The 19,136-nt window shown below is 36.0% G+C and overlaps 1 protein-coding gene across 1 annotated transcript in view; it reads right to left on the bottom strand.

Moving 5' to 3' along the window:
• LOC121387139 (receptor-type tyrosine-protein phosphatase mu-like) overlaps positions 1–16,231 on the bottom strand; it is a 36,996-nt gene extending 20,765 nt beyond the window's left edge. Inside the window, exons 1-9 of the mRNA XM_041518164.1 lie at positions 15,976–16,231; positions 15,230–15,358; positions 13,031–13,171; positions 10,624–10,767; positions 9,648–9,788; positions 5,815–5,961; positions 3,415–3,558; positions 1,900–2,043; positions 1,200–1,343 (exon numbers count right to left, since the gene is read on the bottom strand). Of these exons, the coding sequence (XP_041374098.1) occupies positions 1,200–1,343; positions 1,900–2,043; positions 3,415–3,558; positions 5,815–5,961; positions 9,648–9,788; positions 10,624–10,767; positions 13,031–13,171; positions 15,230–15,358; positions 15,976–16,066 (1,225 nt within the window). The 5' untranslated portion in view covers positions 16,067–16,231. The remainder of the gene's footprint in view (positions 1–1,199; positions 1,344–1,899; positions 2,044–3,414; positions 3,559–5,814; positions 5,962–9,647; positions 9,789–10,623; positions 10,768–13,030; positions 13,172–15,229; positions 15,359–15,975) is intronic.
• Positions 16,232–19,136: the final 2,905 nt, after the last annotated feature.

Genomic DNA, 19,136 nt, shown 5'->3' with positions numbered 1-19,136 from the left:
AAATTAGATGTAAATTAATCGACGTCAACGTCACAGCACTAGGTGTATTGACATTTGAGCAAACGTGACGCTTCATAATTGACGTATGCGTTCATAGTCATGAAATAAAAACATTTCAATAGCAATTTTACACTGAAAGCAAAAAGAAAGAAAGAAATGTTTTATTTAACGACGCACTCAACACATTTTATTTACGGTTATATGGCGTCAGACATATGGTTAAGGACCACACAGATTCTAATAGGAAACTCGCTGTCGCCACTACATGGGCTACTCTTCCGATTAGCAGCAAGGGATCTTTTATTTCGGCTTCCCACGGGCAGGATAGCACAAACCATGGCCTTTGTTGAACCAGTTATGGATTATTGGTCGGTGCAAGTGGTTTACACCTACCCATTGAGCCTTGCGGAACACTCACTCAGGGTTTGGAGTCGGTATCTGGATTAAAAATCCCATGCCTCGACTAGGATCCGAACCCAGTACCTACCAGCCTGTAGACCGATGGCCTGCCACGACGCCACCGAGGCCGGTGCTTACACTGAAAGCTGCCCAGCGTCCAGAAAACAGAAAAGACGTTATGCACGAGTTTATTTTGATGTAAGGACATCCAAATTGACGTCATTCGAGTTTGACGTAATTTTCATCCACCGCGCCACATATTCTTATGCCATTTGCATATCTAGTAATGGCGGACTGGAATTAAAATTTCGTGTACAGTTTACTAAAACACGTTATTAAACTTGAGCTTATATGATAAAGAGATTATTACCCTCGTGTCTTTCAGCAGAGAAAGAGAGAGACAGAAACACAGAGACAGACAGAGATACAGAGACAGACAGAGAGATAAACATAAACAGTGAGAAAGAGAGAAAGAGAAAGATTTTGTTAAACAAATTAATTTAATGAAGATGAGGTGGGTTCTTTAAATGGAAATTAACGTATGTATTTATACGAAAATATGTGTAGTGAAATGTGTAAGATTCGTCTTGTTAGTGCATTGTGCATGATGGCGAAATACATTAAGAACAGGTGGTTATACTACTTAGTACTTGTATATTATAGTTTAGTTAATAAATTTAGTTAATTAACTGACAGTAACGAATACATGATAAATATATAATGACCAAACAATTAAGACGCACATGAGTAAATGATGGTCCAATAATAGTCTTACTAAATGCATGACATGTGGCATATACCTTTCGAACAGGTTGTTCCTGTCCATCCTGATGCACAGTCGCCTTCACACTGACCAGTCTCATGGTGACAAGATTTCATGTATCTGCATTGTCTGTTTGAACACAGCATTTCACAGTTATTGCCATAGGTCTCGCTACTGCACTCTGGAACAAATAACAGTATTTTTTTTATATAAACAATAACAACAGCAATAACCACCAGAAGAAACAAACAACCTTCAATAACACCATAAATCATATCAGCAAACTCATAACAAAAACATTGATCACCGAATTTACGAAGCCTGTTTTTTCTTACACGCAGGTGTTTAAGTACTGTAAATGTATGTAGTTACACGCATGTACAAATTAAAGCGGGCTTTGTAAATTCGGCCATAAATATAGTAGTATTTTGAAATCAAGTATTGTTTTCTGTAATATGCTTATCACAGTGACAGCTCGCTGCTCCCTTAATTTCCCCAATACGTATATGAGTTCTTTTTGTACGTTTTACAAGTTGTTATATTGAGTTTAATATACTCCCAGTAATTGTTGCACATTCCAAAAACACAATCTCCACGCACACATATCACGGCAACCATAACCATACCGCGCCACGCATGTTACGCTCTAACACAAGTACAAATATAATTTTGGAAATTTCTATGCTTCAATTTTAAAATTTAAATATTTCTAAGAACAGTATTGTTATAGTACTTACTGTCAGTACATGTAGCACTTTGCCAACCAGGCAGACATTCTCCTTTACAAGATCCGGTCATGTGATCACACGGTGCCTTGTTGTCTTTACAGTGTCTGGCAACACATGTTAATGAACAGTTTGGGCCATATTTCCCATCACATCCTAAATTGTAAAGAGACTGTCCTAAGTTAGCAAAATACTTTTTTTATGTATACAATGAATCTCTATATTCACTGTCTTTCTGATCGTCCTAATATTTTTAGTGGTTCGGTGGCTTAAAGTTGATACATTTTGGTTCGTTGTTTCTGCATCCCTATTGTCTTTTTTGTCTTTTTGTGCGTACTGAATTATTGAGAGGTGGAACACTACAAACATTAGGACAACAGAAATAAAAGCACTTATATTCTAAGCGAGAAACGGTATTTAATAAATGCTGTTCAACTCGCCCCAAAACCAACTCATCCCAAACGGTTTAGTCAACTCGGACCCAAAACGTTACCAACTCGACCCATTGTTTGGTCAACTTCTCCCAGTGTTTGGTCAAATTCCCTCAATTTTAACTTTATTCTCTGTAAATAATTTTGACGATATCAATAAAATGGAAGTCTACAACTTTGGTGTATCATTTTATTCGTTAATATTACAGTGCGGGGCGAGTTATCCAACCACTGGGGTGAGTTGATTTCGGGCGTGTTGGTTTTGTTGCGAGCTGACCTACGTATGTGTAGTCTTCAAAAAGTGTTCTGTTAATCGGAAACAAGTTACAATGTTAGAAAACACAGGGGATTTTCCTTAAAAGTATTGCACATGAACACATAACACTACTAAAGAAATTAATTAATGTGTTATGTTGCTGTGCTTTTCCAGTCAATGCGCTATAAAAAAAGAAAATATTATTTCAAAATTACACATTTTAACAATCATAACTAGTGATAGTGTAAACAAACAGAAATATGCAGGATATGTGTATTAGTTTAACAACAGGTTAAGTCATGCCCATGTTAAACATTATAAGATATTTGGTACTGTAGTATAAAACATAGTATTATTTGTCCTAAGATATGTTCATACTAAATATGATAAATTAGCTATTTCACGAAAAGTAGAGGAATAGACTACATGGTCTAACATGGCAGATGGCAGTGCAATCTACACAGTTATAAAATAATGGAATACTTGTATATTTGTACAGTGTGGAATGTATCATATCATTAGGCTACAATGTACCTACAACTGTTCGAAATTAAATGGTTAAATTTTAATATTGCTTAAAATTCGAACCAAAATGTAGGTGATTGTACTTGAATGTGTTAGTAGTTTTGTAATTTAGATTAGAATTATAATGAGGAGTTACACAATAAAGATTTAAAATGCTATTTTGTAAATAGATCATTACAATCTCTCTCTCTCTCTCTCTCTCTCTCTCTCTCTCTCTCTCTCTCCTCCTCTCTCTCTCTCTCTCTCTCTCTCTCTCTCTGTATGTGTGTGTACGTATGTATTATTTTGATTAAGAGGTTTTGGTAAGTAATATACCTGTACAGTCGATCCCCAACCATCCATTCTGACAGGGACCCTCACAAGAACCAGTCACGTGATTGCAGCTGGACGTACTCTCTTTGCAATGTCTTTGTGTACACTGGAATGTACAGTCAGCGCCATATGTATCACTGTCACATGCTGAAATAGTACAACAAAGTATAAAATTATCACATGAAGGATGTGGTGGGTTATTAATCATGGGTTTATTTGGTGCACTGCTTTTAGCGCAGTGTTCCATAAGCAGCCATGGCCCATGCTTATGAAAATATAACCTACACTGAACTCGCCAATGACGTTACAGTTATCCAATTATATGCGTTGACGTGACGTTAAAGACCGAAGACGATATTAGAAAGTATTATATGCACGAGGTCGTGTGCTTATAAACAGAATTAAGAGTCTAGATTCAACACTATAATTTAGTCTAAGACTTTAATATCATTACAACTTAATAAAAATTGCATACTTGCGACGTCATTAAATATTAGCATTATTTAAAGCAAAGTTAAATCCAGACACATATTTTTTGCCAAGTTGTAGTCGAACATATTAAGGAGATGACATTGCATATGCGTTCATGTCCAATAAAGAGTATTTTATAAAAGCAAATATAAAAATATTGCATTAACATTGTTGTTTGTCTAGTATCATAGTTCGTATGAATTTCTCTTGACAATGTGATGGATTTGATTTGCTCTATAAGGTAGGTACTGAAGACTTTATAATGATGTCACATATAAGGTTTCCTTGTTTTCAGATGAAGTTTGGAACGTTTAACGTAAGTATGTTATAAGACGTTTTATTATATACACAGCAATCAAATATATAGATCTACAGAAACCATACAAGTGAAATCCGGTGAAAAGTCATATTTTCACAGTGTTTTAGCTACATTGAAAATATAGAAATCGTATTTTCTTTTTTGTAAACGTTCATGCTTAAATTATCTCCCTCTGCCTCATTTCTTCGTAAGTTTGATGATACCAATGCATGTGATAGTATTTGAAAAGTAAAACAACTGTATTTTAAACAACTGTACGTATGAAAAAGGGACATGAAGTGCAAGTGCGATAAATTATCTAACTCGAATTGAATACGAAGCTAAATAATGATGACACAATGTCTTGTCATTGCGAGTAAGTTAAAATCTAAGGCGTTCAATTCGTGTTTTTTCTGTGTGTTTTTTTTTTAGGAGGATCGCTTTGTCAGGTATGTTTGCATAGCAGTATTATTAAATAAATCTTAATTAAATAAAGATAATTTTTATTCAAATTTCTTTTAAAAGGTGTATGGTCAAGTAAATATTTTGGGAAAAGTTCAATCAGAAGAGATATATCATGGCGTTACGTGTTTTCGATAGGATAAAAGAAAGATATTAAGAAAAATATAGGAATGATGCATATAATAAAATAGACCATTTCATGGTGGGGATTTTTCGAATACGATTTCCATGTCAACTGGTGATATATGAAAACCATATTTTCAGTCATTGCTTCGTATTACCCCCTGCCCCCCATGGAAAGCCCTATTTGCAGCACTTACGTGAAAGCAAAATCAGAAATAACACGTTATACTCGTTATTGGAAATACAAAGTATACAATAAAATAGTTCATTTTCTTTTGTTTTTATTGTAAAGCTAACATTTTACAAATCTGAGTCTAGAATATAACTGGGATATAAACGTGGGTCCAGCACCTCTAATAAAGCAAGTAAAATCTGCCAACACACATAATTTATAATTTCTGACAGAGACATGATGCAATAAACCACCTTGATTGTTCACCAAACACAAGCTATTAATCGATTTGGTTCTCCCATTTTTGCCTATGCAAAATAATACTGATGCGAATCCTTCTGTTGATAACAGTTAAACAATGTTATTATGTTAGTAATGCTATTATACATAAGTGAAATAAATGTTATTTTTGAATATTATAATCAAGTTTATCATGGAAAATCTAATTGTATAGGCGACAAAGTAACATTATGTATCAAACTGAGGAAAAACTATAGTACATGTATATTTTGAATTCATTATAATTGTATGACAGTTCCATTATCCAATGTAGTTAATCTCCAAGTGTATTAATAAAAACAAAACAAATATATATATATATATATATATATATATATATATATATACACACACACACATATATATATATATATATATATATATATATATATATATATATATATATGTATGTATGTATGTATGTATGTATGTATGTATGTATTTATGTGTGTGTGTGTGTGTGTGTGTGTGTGCGCGTGTGTGTTTGTAAAATGTATTAAATAAATGGAATATAGATTATATAACTACTACAAACGTATTATTTAGTTATGTGAAAGTCATTAAATAAAATAATATTTATAATTTGTGCAAGGCTTACGTATATTACAACTTGGACTCTTCCATCCCGGCTGACAGCCATGTTGGCATGTTCCATTCTTTACATCACAAGATGAGCTGTCTCCTTTACAGTGTCGTTCACTACACTTTGCCTTACACCCGGATCCAAATGTACCACCTTGACACTCTGTAATCATATACCCAGAACGACGTGTTACTTGAACCTATCTAGGAGTAGTTCAATTCAATTCAATGTTAACTTTTACAGTAAGTAAAGGCGCCTAAAGCGGAAAGTGGGTTAGGCCACTGTTAACATACAACTACAGATACTATCCCGTTGGTGTAACAAAAACTGTTATCCAGGCTATGAGATTTTCCCTTGCTGCTGCATGGAGTTGCGGCAACGAGTTTCCTCTCTAATGATATCTGTGGTCATTAGCCAAATGTCCAATGCGATATAACCGAAATTAAATGTGTTTATGATTTAATAACATTTCTTCCTTTCTTCATTCCGACGCCTATGAGGTGTGATTCTGTAAAGAAGGTTCTGTTTAAGAAGTAACGACCGATCGCACCATCATTTCCTTAACTGCTTATTCAATTTCAACCCAGTGATCCACGACTTTAATAACATAATATTTATTATTATATATCAAAAGTTAAAGTTTATTTTGTTTAACGGCACAGCTAGATCACATCGATCTATTAATCATCGGCTATTGTATGTCAAACATTTTCTATTTTTTTATATATAATCTCAGACAGGAAACTTGCTACATCTTTCCATAAGTAGCAAGATATATTTTTAAGCACTATCCCACAGACAGGATAGTGCATACCACGGGATTTGAAATACTTGTCGTGGTGCACTACCTGGAACGAGAAATAGCCCAATGTGCTCAATGACGGGAATCGACCCTAGACCGACCGAGCATCAGGCGAACAATTTACCACTGTTCTACGTCCCGCCCCTATCCTATATCAAGTTCTAATTCATGTTCTGCATTTACAATTATACATGGTAACAGACACCCAGCTGCCGCTCATAAAATAATTGTTCTTTAAAAATAAATATATATTCAGTCAAATGTCCAGTTTTAAAATTAGTGCGGTTTGTTAAACATTAAGTATTGTATTTGTGTTACTTCATAAACTTGGTAATAATTTAAGGTTCCCCAAGTTTAATATTACCACCATACGATTCTGTTGGGTAAATTATGTTGATTAAAAGTAGCAATGTGATAACGTGTTGATAAACGTTTTTTCTTATTCTTTTTTCACATTTTAATATAAAGTTAAAGTTTGTTTAACGAAACATTGATTTATTAATCATCGACTATTGGATGTAAAAAAATTAGTAATTCTGACATATAGTCTTAGAGAGGAAAGTCACTAGATTTTTCCACCAGTAGCAAGGGATCTGCCTTTGATATACCATGTTGAAATTAATAAAATAAAATAGAATCGAATAGAATAGAAGAGATTATATATATACTACTCAAAAGAATTTAAGGGTCCGACGATATTTTCGACATTATTTTCTGAATGTCAATTATATTAGCTAGACCATAATGTCACGCATGGTATTGTTCCATTTTGACGAAAGTGGGTCTAAGCAACCCATAAATGAATTAAAATCCACTGTCATTGACACTGTCGACTAGTTCTAATGGCGAAAACATGCTTACATTTGCACGTAAATTAGGGCGAAAGCGAAAGGTCTGCTAAGTGCCCATAACTTGTATTTTCACAAAGCGCTTCATTTGCACGCTTTGCACGTGTATTCCATGTTCCCAATGCTGAATTTCCGTATAATTGGAGCTTGCGTTCGTGTACGGTGCACACTCCAAATTCGACAATGGTACGACTTCAACTGACTATCGAAGATCGAGGAAGGGCTATTGCTTGGATTCAGGATGGCAATACGCAATGAAATGTTGCTCTGAGACTTGGTGTCAGTCAGAGTGTCGTTGGCCGACTGTGGCAACGGTACCGAGCAACGAATTCTGTTCGAAATCGTCCACGTTCGGGAAGACCCCGAAGCACTACAAATAGAGAGGACCGCTACATCACCAATATGGCTCTACGTCAACGCACAACCACTGCACGCCAATTACGTGACAATCTGCGGACTGCGACTGGAACTCGAGTGTCTGATCAAACCATACGCAATCGTCTGAGAGCCAATAATCTACGCTGCCGTCGCCAGGCTGTTCGACCACCACTCCTACCACGTCACAGAACGGCCAGACGTCACTGGTGCACGCTTCATCTGCGATGGCAACGTGTTCAGTGGGGTCGAGTGATGTTCACTGATGAAATCCAGGTTTAGTCTCCACTTCAACGACGGTCGGGTTCGTGTCTACAGACGTCCTGGGGAGCGCTTCGCTGACATTAACGTTAGACAACGTCACCGGTTCGGTGGTGGCAGCGTCATGGTGTGGAGCGGCATCTCTATCCACCACAGGACCCCCCTCTATGTGGTGGATGGCAATCTGAATGGAATCCGCTATCTGAATGAGATTATCCGGCCGTTGGTTCTCCCAGGCCTTCAGCAGATTGGCGGCGGGGCAGTTCTGCAGGATGGCAATGCCAGACCCCACCGCGCCAGGGTGGTAACGGACTTTCTCAGACAACAAGGTATCGCCAGGATGGATTGGCCAGCATATTCGCCTGACTTGGCCCCAATAGAGCACGCCTGGGACGAATTAGGCAGGAGAGTTCGGGATAACCATGCCCCTGCGGCCAACCTTCATGATCTGGGTCAACTTCTTATGGCAGAGTGGCAGGCCATTCCCCAAGAGTTCTTCAGACGTCTGATCAATAGCATGAGGCAACGATGTGTCGAGTGTATTCGCGCCAGGGGTGGATTCACACACTATTAAACGAATGTTCTAATGTATAAAATCCATCTTTGACAACTTTCAACTTTTACAGCATGTCATGTGACTTTCTTGTATACAGTGACGTTTATTTGTGTGTTTTTGTAAATATGGAACAATAAATTAAAATTTTGGTGTAGTTTACATCATCAATCTAATACACTCTGAAACTTATTTGGTTATACATTTTTGATCCTTAAATTATTTTGAGTAGTATATATATATATAGAATAGAATAGATGTTTATCGACACACAAGCACGAAACATACATCGGCTACTGAGTGTCAAATGCGAAAATAATGTGATGCTGTAATGATGCCGGTATGTTGTTTTCAAATTCATACGTTCATACAATATGATACAAATGATAAACGTCACAAACGAAATGCCATCTGCCAGAGACGGATCCAGAGATGGGAACCAGGGTCCCGCTGCCACACACACAAAAAACCATATTCAAGTGTTCCTTTTTTCCACTCTTTTATTTTTCCCATTCTGTTGCTCTTTTGATGAGTTGGATCATGTGCCCCTTTCCCATTAGTCCCTCTCCCAAAAGTATTTCCTTGATCCGTCCCTGTTTCCCCACATTAGAAATGTATCTACTGTATCAATGTTGATAGTAGTTAAGGATAGGAAACGAATGTTTGTCTAACGCTACACTCAGAAACTATTCCCTTAATCTGATTGAAACCACTTCAACTGGTATACAACTATAACTTCAGCCCGTTCACTAGTTCAATTGATTTCAGTCCGATTGCTATTTGATGAATGATTTTCAGTTTTTGACTGTGACATTTGATCTTAAGAAAATCCACATTCACTAAAAAGACTACATTTACATAATATTGAAGGGACGAGGTACATAATTTCATCAGGATACCATATAGCAATGTAAACTGGAAAACCCATGCTGCGTAAAAAGGTACATAGCTATGAATAATATAATAGATGTACCATAATGATTCGTATTCAATACTCAGAATCACCCACCAGTTGTGCAGTCAGGTAACTCCCACCCAGCTTGACAACCACCTGTACAGTTTCCATAAAACACATCACAGTCCTTTCTACCAAGACAGTGTCTGGCATCACAAGACTTGTTACAGTTAAATCCGTAGGTAGTCTGACATGCTGGAAACATATAAGAAAACAGCATATTTACACAAGCATATTAATGTTGGAATGTATTTATAGAGGCACTCATTGTGTAATTGCGGGCAGGACGTAGCTCAGTGGTAAAGCGCACAGCTGATGTGCAGTCGATCTAGGATCGATCCCCTTCGGTGGGTCCATTGGGCTATTTCTCGTCCCAGCCAGTGCACCACGACTGGTATATCAAAGGCCGAGGTATGTGCTATCCTGTCTGTGGGATGGTGCATATAAAATATATCTTGATACTAATGGAAAAATGTAGCGGGTTTCCTCTTTATGTCCGTGTCAAAATGACCACATGTTTGACATCCAACAGCTGATTATCAATAAATCAATGTGCTCTAGTGGTATTGTCAAACAAAACAAACAAACAAAAATCATACATACATACACACGTGATATTATTTTACACCCACACTGACATCATATTTTTACAAGTTGCATTGTTCTTTTTAAATGAAACTATTATATGTAATCTTACATTTTCTTGTATTTGTGAGTCGGTTTGCATGATTGTGAGTAGGGTTAGGTCCGATTGTCTGTGTGGGGTTAAATTCGAGGTTGTTTGCTTGTTTGTTTGTTTGTTGTTGTTGTTTTTGTTTGTTTGTTTTTCAGTTGTTGTCTTTCGTGGGGGTTTTTCTCCACGAATTTTCTTTTTCTTTTTCAGAATTTATTTTGTCCGTTTGACATCCTACTCCTTCAGAGAAAAAGAAAAAACAAACAACAACAGCAACATATCCATTCATCTAACATCATTAGAAACAACAACTAACTGAAACAATGATTTACACGCTAATAATTATGGAATACCTACACATTGTACAGTCAACTGAATGATATCCTCTGTCACAGCCACCGACACACCTTCCAGTCACGTGATTACAGCCAGAGTTTTCACGACAATGTCTGTCATTGCAGGTACTATTGCATATCTGTCCATATCGATCATTTGGACATTCTGAAATATAAACAGCCATGAGCTGTATTATTATGATTTACATAGTTGAAGATATACAAGGAACAATAATCAGGGACATTTCCTATGCGGGTTTCCTTTTGTCTGGCTCGAAAAACTATTTTTAAGAGCAAATATCTGAAGAATGAACTACAATATAGAGACAACAAGCTGTGTACAGCACTGGCCCTTAGGAATAATTGCTAAATTAAACAAGCTTGAATCATTGTTTTAGTTTTTTAGGTATTTGCAATAGTGTTCTGAATGAAACAAAAAGGACACTCCTATATGAAATCGTCAGTGTGACATACGAGTGTGTTAACGGTTTTACATACTTGTCGTTAACTTGCGGATAATATCGTGTCCACATATGACCTGACCTGACATATATAATCCTGTTTTCGATTTAATTATTAAATACATCTTATTTAGATGTTAAAATATATTGTGACGTATCATGAGTTTTGGTTTACATCACTTGGCATAATATATGTACCTATTTCCAAATGGTGCAACATTACAACGGTGGTCCTTCGTTGACCTGTCAGCTGCCCTCATATTGTGTGAATCACAACACATTGCTCTGTGAGTTTAATGATGTGTTTCTTTTAATGTGTACCGGCCTCGGTGGCGTCGTGGTTAGGCCATCGGTCTACAGGCTGGTAGGTACTGGGTTCGGATCCCAGTCGAGGCATGGGATTTGTAATCCAGATACCGACTCCAAACCCTGAGTGAATGCTCCGCAAGGCTCAATGGGTAGGTGTAAACCACTTGCATCGACCAGTGATCCATAACTGGTTCAACAAAGGCCATGGTTTGTGCTATCCTGCCTGTGGGAAGCGCAAATAAAAGATCCCTTGCTGCTAATCGGAAAGAGTAGCCCATGTAGTGGCGACAGCGGGTTTCCTCTCAAAATCAGTGTGGTCCTTAACCATATGTCTGACGCCATATAACCGTAAATAAAATGTGTTGAGTGCGTCGTTAAATAAAACATTTCTTTCTTCTTTCTTTTAATGTGTGGATCATAATTTTTATTTTATTTTTAAACTCGCGCGACGATCGCACAAACATATTAACTCTAGTTTCAAAATTATGATATACCCCTCGCTCTCGCTACGGAAATGACACGTCAAAATCTCGTTTCATAATCTAATATTCTATATGTATCTCAGGTGTAATAAAGATAACCTATCTCACTTTATTTTTCTATTGTTTTCTTGTTCAATTAACTATCAAATACGCTATTCAAAGGCTGTGAATATGGAGTGAAGGTGGTCTGAAGGTGTAGTGACCCGTAACCTGTCCTATGTACTGTGTGGGCTGACGTTTTGTAGGAACCAGTACCGAGACGAATCTAGTACATACCATTGTTTACATAGCCGAGCATACAACTATTAGCCTAAGTGGTAAGTAAACCGGAAAAAGACAATGCTTCATTTATACCTTAGAGGAAGTGAGTACACCTGTGACGTCATTCTAAAAAAAGTAACAAGATCGCTACTTGGAGTTTGAAACATTACCACAATTTACTGCGATGGGTTCGAAAAGAGAAGCAAATAATGCCTAACTGCAATAGTGGTATCATCCGTGCAAAACGTGGGGCTTGTAATGCACTTGATATCATTGCATTTAATTGGGAAGTTTTAATATTGGTGTTGAAAAGTGGGACATTTTAAGCTGGTGGCAGATATGCAATACAAAGTGACGTTAACGTTCGTTATTAATAACTCTAGCAGCAGAGTTGTATTTCCAGAACAGCATATCGTAACTAGATAAACACCCCGAATAATTATACACTAAAGGCGTCAAGCATCTTCGTGTATCAGTATGATATTTTATAAAAAAAAAAGATCAGAGATGACGTTAGTGTGCAAAAATAGTTTAATACTTTAACCCCAGAAATAGCTCTACTTACCGACCCTCTACTAAACGAAAAGCCACACAGTTAAGGAGTATGTTATGTCGTAAGATATAAATACATGCTTTATTGTTACTTTTTATTACTGTTTACGAAGATGGAAGTTTAAATTGCTGGCAGCGTCCTGGACGTCACAATCATTATTTACCAGTTACTATTCTGTGATAGTCAATTCCTCTTCTTCCTGGGTGTGATATTTCTGTCAGAAACTAGTTTCTGTCCTTTTAATTAAAACGGCTACGTCGAGAACACTTTTGTTTGTAAATGAAATATCTAAAATAGATGATATAAATAATGAAAGTAAGGTTAACAGACACATATTTACAAGAGAAAGGAGTTTTGTCTCACTTGCATTGCAAAATATCCCCAGCCATCCTGCTGAGCAGCCATTGTTACACTGTCCAGAGTTGTCACACGTGGAGTTTCCTTTACAATGTCTACTGGAACAGTCTTCACTACATAGTTCACCATAGTGACTGGAATCACAGGCTGGAAATATAACATATATTATAAGAGATATTTTGTTAAAGCAGAACATATAAAACATAATTGATTATTTTTTATAAATGACAACAAGTTATAGTTTAGTCTACAAGTTATAATCCATGGTCATTTCTAGACGACGCATCTATGCCAAAATATATTTACTGGATGTAGAGAGTGTTCGGGGTTCAAAAACCCTGCTCTATACCACATAAGTGCCCGCAAACCTGGCTGAGTATATTAAGTTGTCGAACTAAACTGATTTACTGTATTACCGATATTGTAAAACAAAAATACGTTTCACCTAGTGACTATCATGGAACGGCCTATGCAATATGGATCACACGCACATGCACACGCACGCACGCACACACACACACACAGTGTGTGTGTGTGTGTGTGTGTGTGTGTGTGTGTGTGTGTGTGTGTGTTATTAGTTACGCGGTTTTTTGACAGGCTTACGAGATTGTACGCCCCTCCAAAATCTGTATTTCTTGAAGCGCAGCCGAAGGAAATACAGATTTTGGAGGGGTGTACAATCTCGTAAGCCTGTCAAAAAAACAACAAAAAAACGTTTATCGAATTTATTACCTTTTAGATCTTTGTTTTATAATTAAATTAAAATTACACTAACAGTCAAACTTTTAAATAAAGTACATACATTTTGAGTTTGTTTAATAATAACATAACATAACATCAAATTCCTAAAAATATATTGCAAATAACTTAGTTTCTATGCAAGGTATTTACAGCTTTTTTTGTTAACTGTTTGATCATTAAGAGTGTCAACAAGGATTCCGGGTGGTTTTACCCTGAACACATTTCGAGCCCTGTGTTTCGCAAATGGAGACAACTTCTGGCGCCTTATTACCTTGCGTGTTTTAAACGTTTACGATTATGTTGTATTCGTATCTGGAAAATAAAATTGAACACCCGCAGCCGAACAAAAAAATATTTTCGTGAACTAACTTGTAGAACCTGTAAAAAAGCATGTCGTCATTACTTAAAATATCTTCGTGATAATTAGCCCAAGTTGTAACACGGTAACCGATTACACAATGCTATATTGTAGCGTTAGCTTTTAATACGCGAAAAACTGCAATCAAGCAAATTTTTTTACCAAACGTGCTGAAGAAATCTTCAAATAAACAGTAAAAAAATACTTTTCAAAATTGTGGTTTTCCCATTCATAATGAATTCAAGAATTAAAAGAATTTAACAGTGATGCGTGTTGGAGAAAATTTCGTCGGTCTCATCCGCAGTTTGTATTTTCGTACAAACAGTCGAGGAAGTCACGTGACATTTCGTACACCCCGGCAAACTGTATTTCCCCGCAAATGAGACGGTGCACTTGTGCTATGCATTGGCTATTGACAAATCAAAACGCATGTGTGTGTGTGTGAGAGAGAGAGAGAGAGAGAGAGAGAGAGAGAGAGAGAGAGAGAGAGAGAGAGAGAGAGAGAGAGAGAGAGAGATCAGATTTGTCAGGGGCAGATATAGAAATTTGGAAAAAAATATTAAAGTTTGATGATAAACGTGTTCAACATTGAAATGACGTAATGATTACTGCTCAGTTCCTCTGATAAAACAGACTTATGGTGTATACTACCAAATCAAATCCCATAGACGACAATAGTATAATATGTGGCTAACACTCCTGCAGCGTATCACTCGACATATACACATCGGATATACTACCACCTCTCACCCATTAAGTGAATCAGAAACAAAATTGGAGGTTAAGTTGCTCATTTCAGATATAGCGGGTAGAGGCTATAACTACCATAGTTCCGCACAACATTGTAGTACTTTTTTTTACAGGTACTCCATACATGATTCAAGCACAAGGTTACTTGACACAGTGGTACTAGATGAAATGAAATTGCATCTATTTTTTGCCAACATAAAACGTTGTTTTTTTGTGTGTTTTTTTTACAACGAATCGTTTGTTTGTCATTTACAGTTCTTATTGTGGTCAAATACATCAATAGGGGTATACGATTTCAGTTATTACTACGCGGTATCTGTTTTGTTCTTTTAGTCAAAGTTGTAATGGTAGCATACTATTGCATGACGTCCCAGTCCAGTTTGTCATACATCCTCCCGTACAGTTTCCAGTTGTGTAGTTATACGATCCGTCTCGACAGTGACAGAACTGGCTACAGTCATCACCGAACGTGCCAGCATCACAAACTAAAAATAAAATGACATCTTAACATTCATTCATTTTAATATCTTTCTTTATTTTTTATTTTTATTTTTTTAAAGAAACGTAATATTGAACAGACAGCAATGGCATGAGATACATTTGCGAGGCTAAAAATTATTTCTCCCCATGCCCGTGCGTTTTCTGTATATGTACTAGTCAAACCCGAAATTAATCAAATGTATGGATATTCATACATCAATACATAATTTAACAGTACCAGGTTTGCCTACAACTCATGCACGTTCACGTGACCGCGTGGTTGAGAAACCCACGTACATTATCGGTAAAAATATATCGGTGGCCGAATAGCTGTTGTGGTGGTCGCGCGGGTAATTTAGTGTCATAGTTTCGAGTTCTATCAATGATACGACAGACAATTTGTGAGGCCAAACATTATTTTTATCCCATGTGCTCGTGTGTTTTTTTATGTATTAACCAAACCCGATATGCAATATATAGATAATCATATATACAAACATAAACACATACATACGTAGGTAATAGCACACTTATATACATATGATACATACACACATATACAACACCTATACACGAGATGTTATATTTAATATTTACTAGAAATATTGATTGATTATCTTACCATATACTTCAACTTCACAGAAGTCCATTAATGAGTTACCACGTCCTGTGTTTCTGTAGAGAGTGATGTATCTAGAGGTGTCGTCGCACATCAGATGTGTTATGAGCGGACTATTTGGTGTTGTGTTTCCACACAAGTGTCCAGTGTTACTTTGGTTTGCAGACAGAGAACTGTATACATTTACTTTATTTTTACGAACTGTGTCTACATAAATAAAAATAAAATAAAAGTGACTGTTTAATAGTTATCATATATCAGAATCATGCTTGTCTTTTGAATATGTATGTTATACTGCATGCGTAGGGTAATTGCATAGAGAGATACGTACTAATATATTTGAAGAAATATTACTGGAGAGATACGCAAGAAAAAGATTACACGACTTTGTGAAAATTAATTTTCCTAGTCTTTTTAAATTCAGGTAAATGGACATTGGTAAAAAAGACGTACGCATAAGGTGCTAGTTTGACAAAATGTGTTCAGTTTTAAAATGAAAGTCATAAAAGAGGATCTAATGTTTCTTCTAGAAATACTACATTATCAGCAGCAGCAACAACGATACCAAAACTTACATTACACACACACACACACACACACACACACACACACACACGCAAACATTTGGTTAAAATGCTATCACGTGATCTAAAAAAAAAACGTTCATTCTTCCATGAACGTGAAAACTGTACTTGTTCGGTAAACAACGGAATCCCCGAGAATTCCATCGTTTCTATTTTTATCCCAAGTTCGTCTGCACTGTGAGTGACGGTGACAATTCAGGCTTTAAACGACTCCGGTTTTGAACTGAGGCACACAATGTATATGGCAGGCCACAAAAACGAAGCTTCTATTAGAAGATATAGCAGAGAATGCTCAACAAATCAAAAGAGAGACATGTGCGCAGCTCTGTCACATTTAACAAAACCACCAAACCGACAACTTACACGCGTGAAAACACACACGCCTTCGTGCACAATTCCGCGACCTGTCCTTTCCGAGAATAATATCACACAATCACAAACTTTTTCTGAAATCCACAAACGCAGTAACACTGAAACCACTTTATCCCTTTCAAGTCAGTCTTCACATTAATTTTCACTAATTCAACTTTTGACAACTGCAATTTTAATATAGGCAGTAGATAAATCTTCTAAATAATTTGACGCTCTCCCTTATGGTATAATCAAAATGTAGAAAATCGCAACAGATTTATATCACTATTCAATCTATGTATGCTGTATTCAATAATTCTCCAAAATGTCTGTTATACAAATTCGTTATTAATAATTATTGCTTACAACCTTATCTTCATAAACCTATTGCCTTGAAATACAAACATATTTTGAGTAAATATAGATTATCTTCCCATAATCTCTTTATAGAAACGGGCAGATACCACAATATTGACAGGAATAATAGAATTTGTCGTCTGTGCAATATGAATGTAGTAGAAGACGAATATCACTTTGTTCTAGTGTGTCCTTTCTTCAGTAACATAAGAGATAAATATATTAAACCTTTTTATTACAATAAACCATCAACATTTAAATTAACGCAACTACTGTCCAGCGACAATTCAAAACAGCTAATTAAATTGTGTAAGTATTTGAAAACTGCTACCACGCATAGAACAGACAACATTGATACATTACATATGTTATTATACTGTATATTATTGCTATGCATGCATTACCCATTTACTATAGAATTTTATTGATTGTAACCCGATGCTACATACCATTCCCCGCAGTGTGCACATTATATTATTTTATATATAAATATGTATGTATGCCTACAAAATGTATATTTTTTGGCAAAAATAAAATGTTTGTTTAAAACAAAAAAAAAGAGTTCAAAATTCATCGAAAAATGTTTGCGTTATCAGTTGATGTCCTGTTATTTTTAATTTTATAACGTTTTATCCACATTTGATTCAGAAAATTAGAATTTATAAAACCCTATGTAAATCAATATAATGAATCGGAGATTTGACGGAAAAAAACGAATGTAACTTTCTAAGGGAATTCCCTTATTTGTGTATTGATACAGTTGTAAATCATTGTGAAATAGAGTTCGATTGGGCTTTTTAATATAGTTTTGTATAATGGCAATATTAATGCATTTCGAATTATAAGAATAACGCGCTACGCCATTCATACTGTGTGTGAAACGGTTTTGGCGTTTATCATCGCATGAACGTCAACAATATAACGTTCAATTCTTAAATAAACATACAGGCTAACATATAAAAGTACTTACAGTCGGTGCGGAAGTAAATTGCTAGTTTGTGTATGTAGTAGTGTTTTCCCAAGTCTACTTCCCACCAAGTGTATGGTTGTGCCCCGGTTATAATGCAGTTTCCTCCACCAACAGTCGTACGTCTGCCGTCCACAGCAAGCACAGACGAATTCGGAAGAACGCCAGTATAGTATGAACTCTGGTAGGTAGTTTTCAATAAAGCTACATTTTCTGAAATATCCACAACAAAATTGGAATACCTGCAATAACGCAGTATTTACAACAGTTTAGATAGGACAAGGATTACTGTAGATGTTCAGTTTAGTGAACTAATATTCCAACTAAATATGTGGCAACAACGGCCACCCACGCCATTCCACCTTCCATCTAGCCAAGAACACAGTTATAAAAGAAATGCCACTTTAAAGAAAATATTTGAAAACTACAATGTTACACTACGACCTTTGATGTACCAGTGATGGAACATTGGTTACAGTTAAAGTGTGTTTTGTTTACCGACACCACTCGAGTATTAGAGCACACTGATTTATTAATCATCGGCTATTGGATGTCAGATAGTTTATAATTTCTGACTAATAGTCTTAGAGGAAACTTGCGACATTTCTTCCATCAGTAGCAAGGATTATTTTATATACACTTTCCCACAGACAGAACAACACATACCACTATTTATATAATTGCTATAACGCTATATGTAAGAACACACATATATAATAGATATATATATTGCGTAATTTAATTGATAATATGCAACACTTGATTTATATAGGACAAGTTTTACTGAAGATGGCCACTTTAGTCAGATTACATTTCAGCTTAATGTGGCAACCACCAACTTCTAAACAATATAATAATAAAGGATAAAATAAAATAAAATGAAGGAATTAAAACAAAAGACAAAT

The sequence above is a fragment of the Gigantopelta aegis genome, chromosome 13 (genome assembly GCF_016097555.1).
Source record: "Gigantopelta aegis isolate Gae_Host chromosome 13, Gae_host_genome, whole genome shotgun sequence".
Taxonomy (NCBI): domain Eukaryota; kingdom Metazoa; phylum Mollusca; class Gastropoda; order Neomphalida; family Peltospiridae; genus Gigantopelta; species Gigantopelta aegis.
Note: the sequence above shows the minus strand (reverse complement) of the source record. Positions and strands in the feature narration are given on the sequence as shown.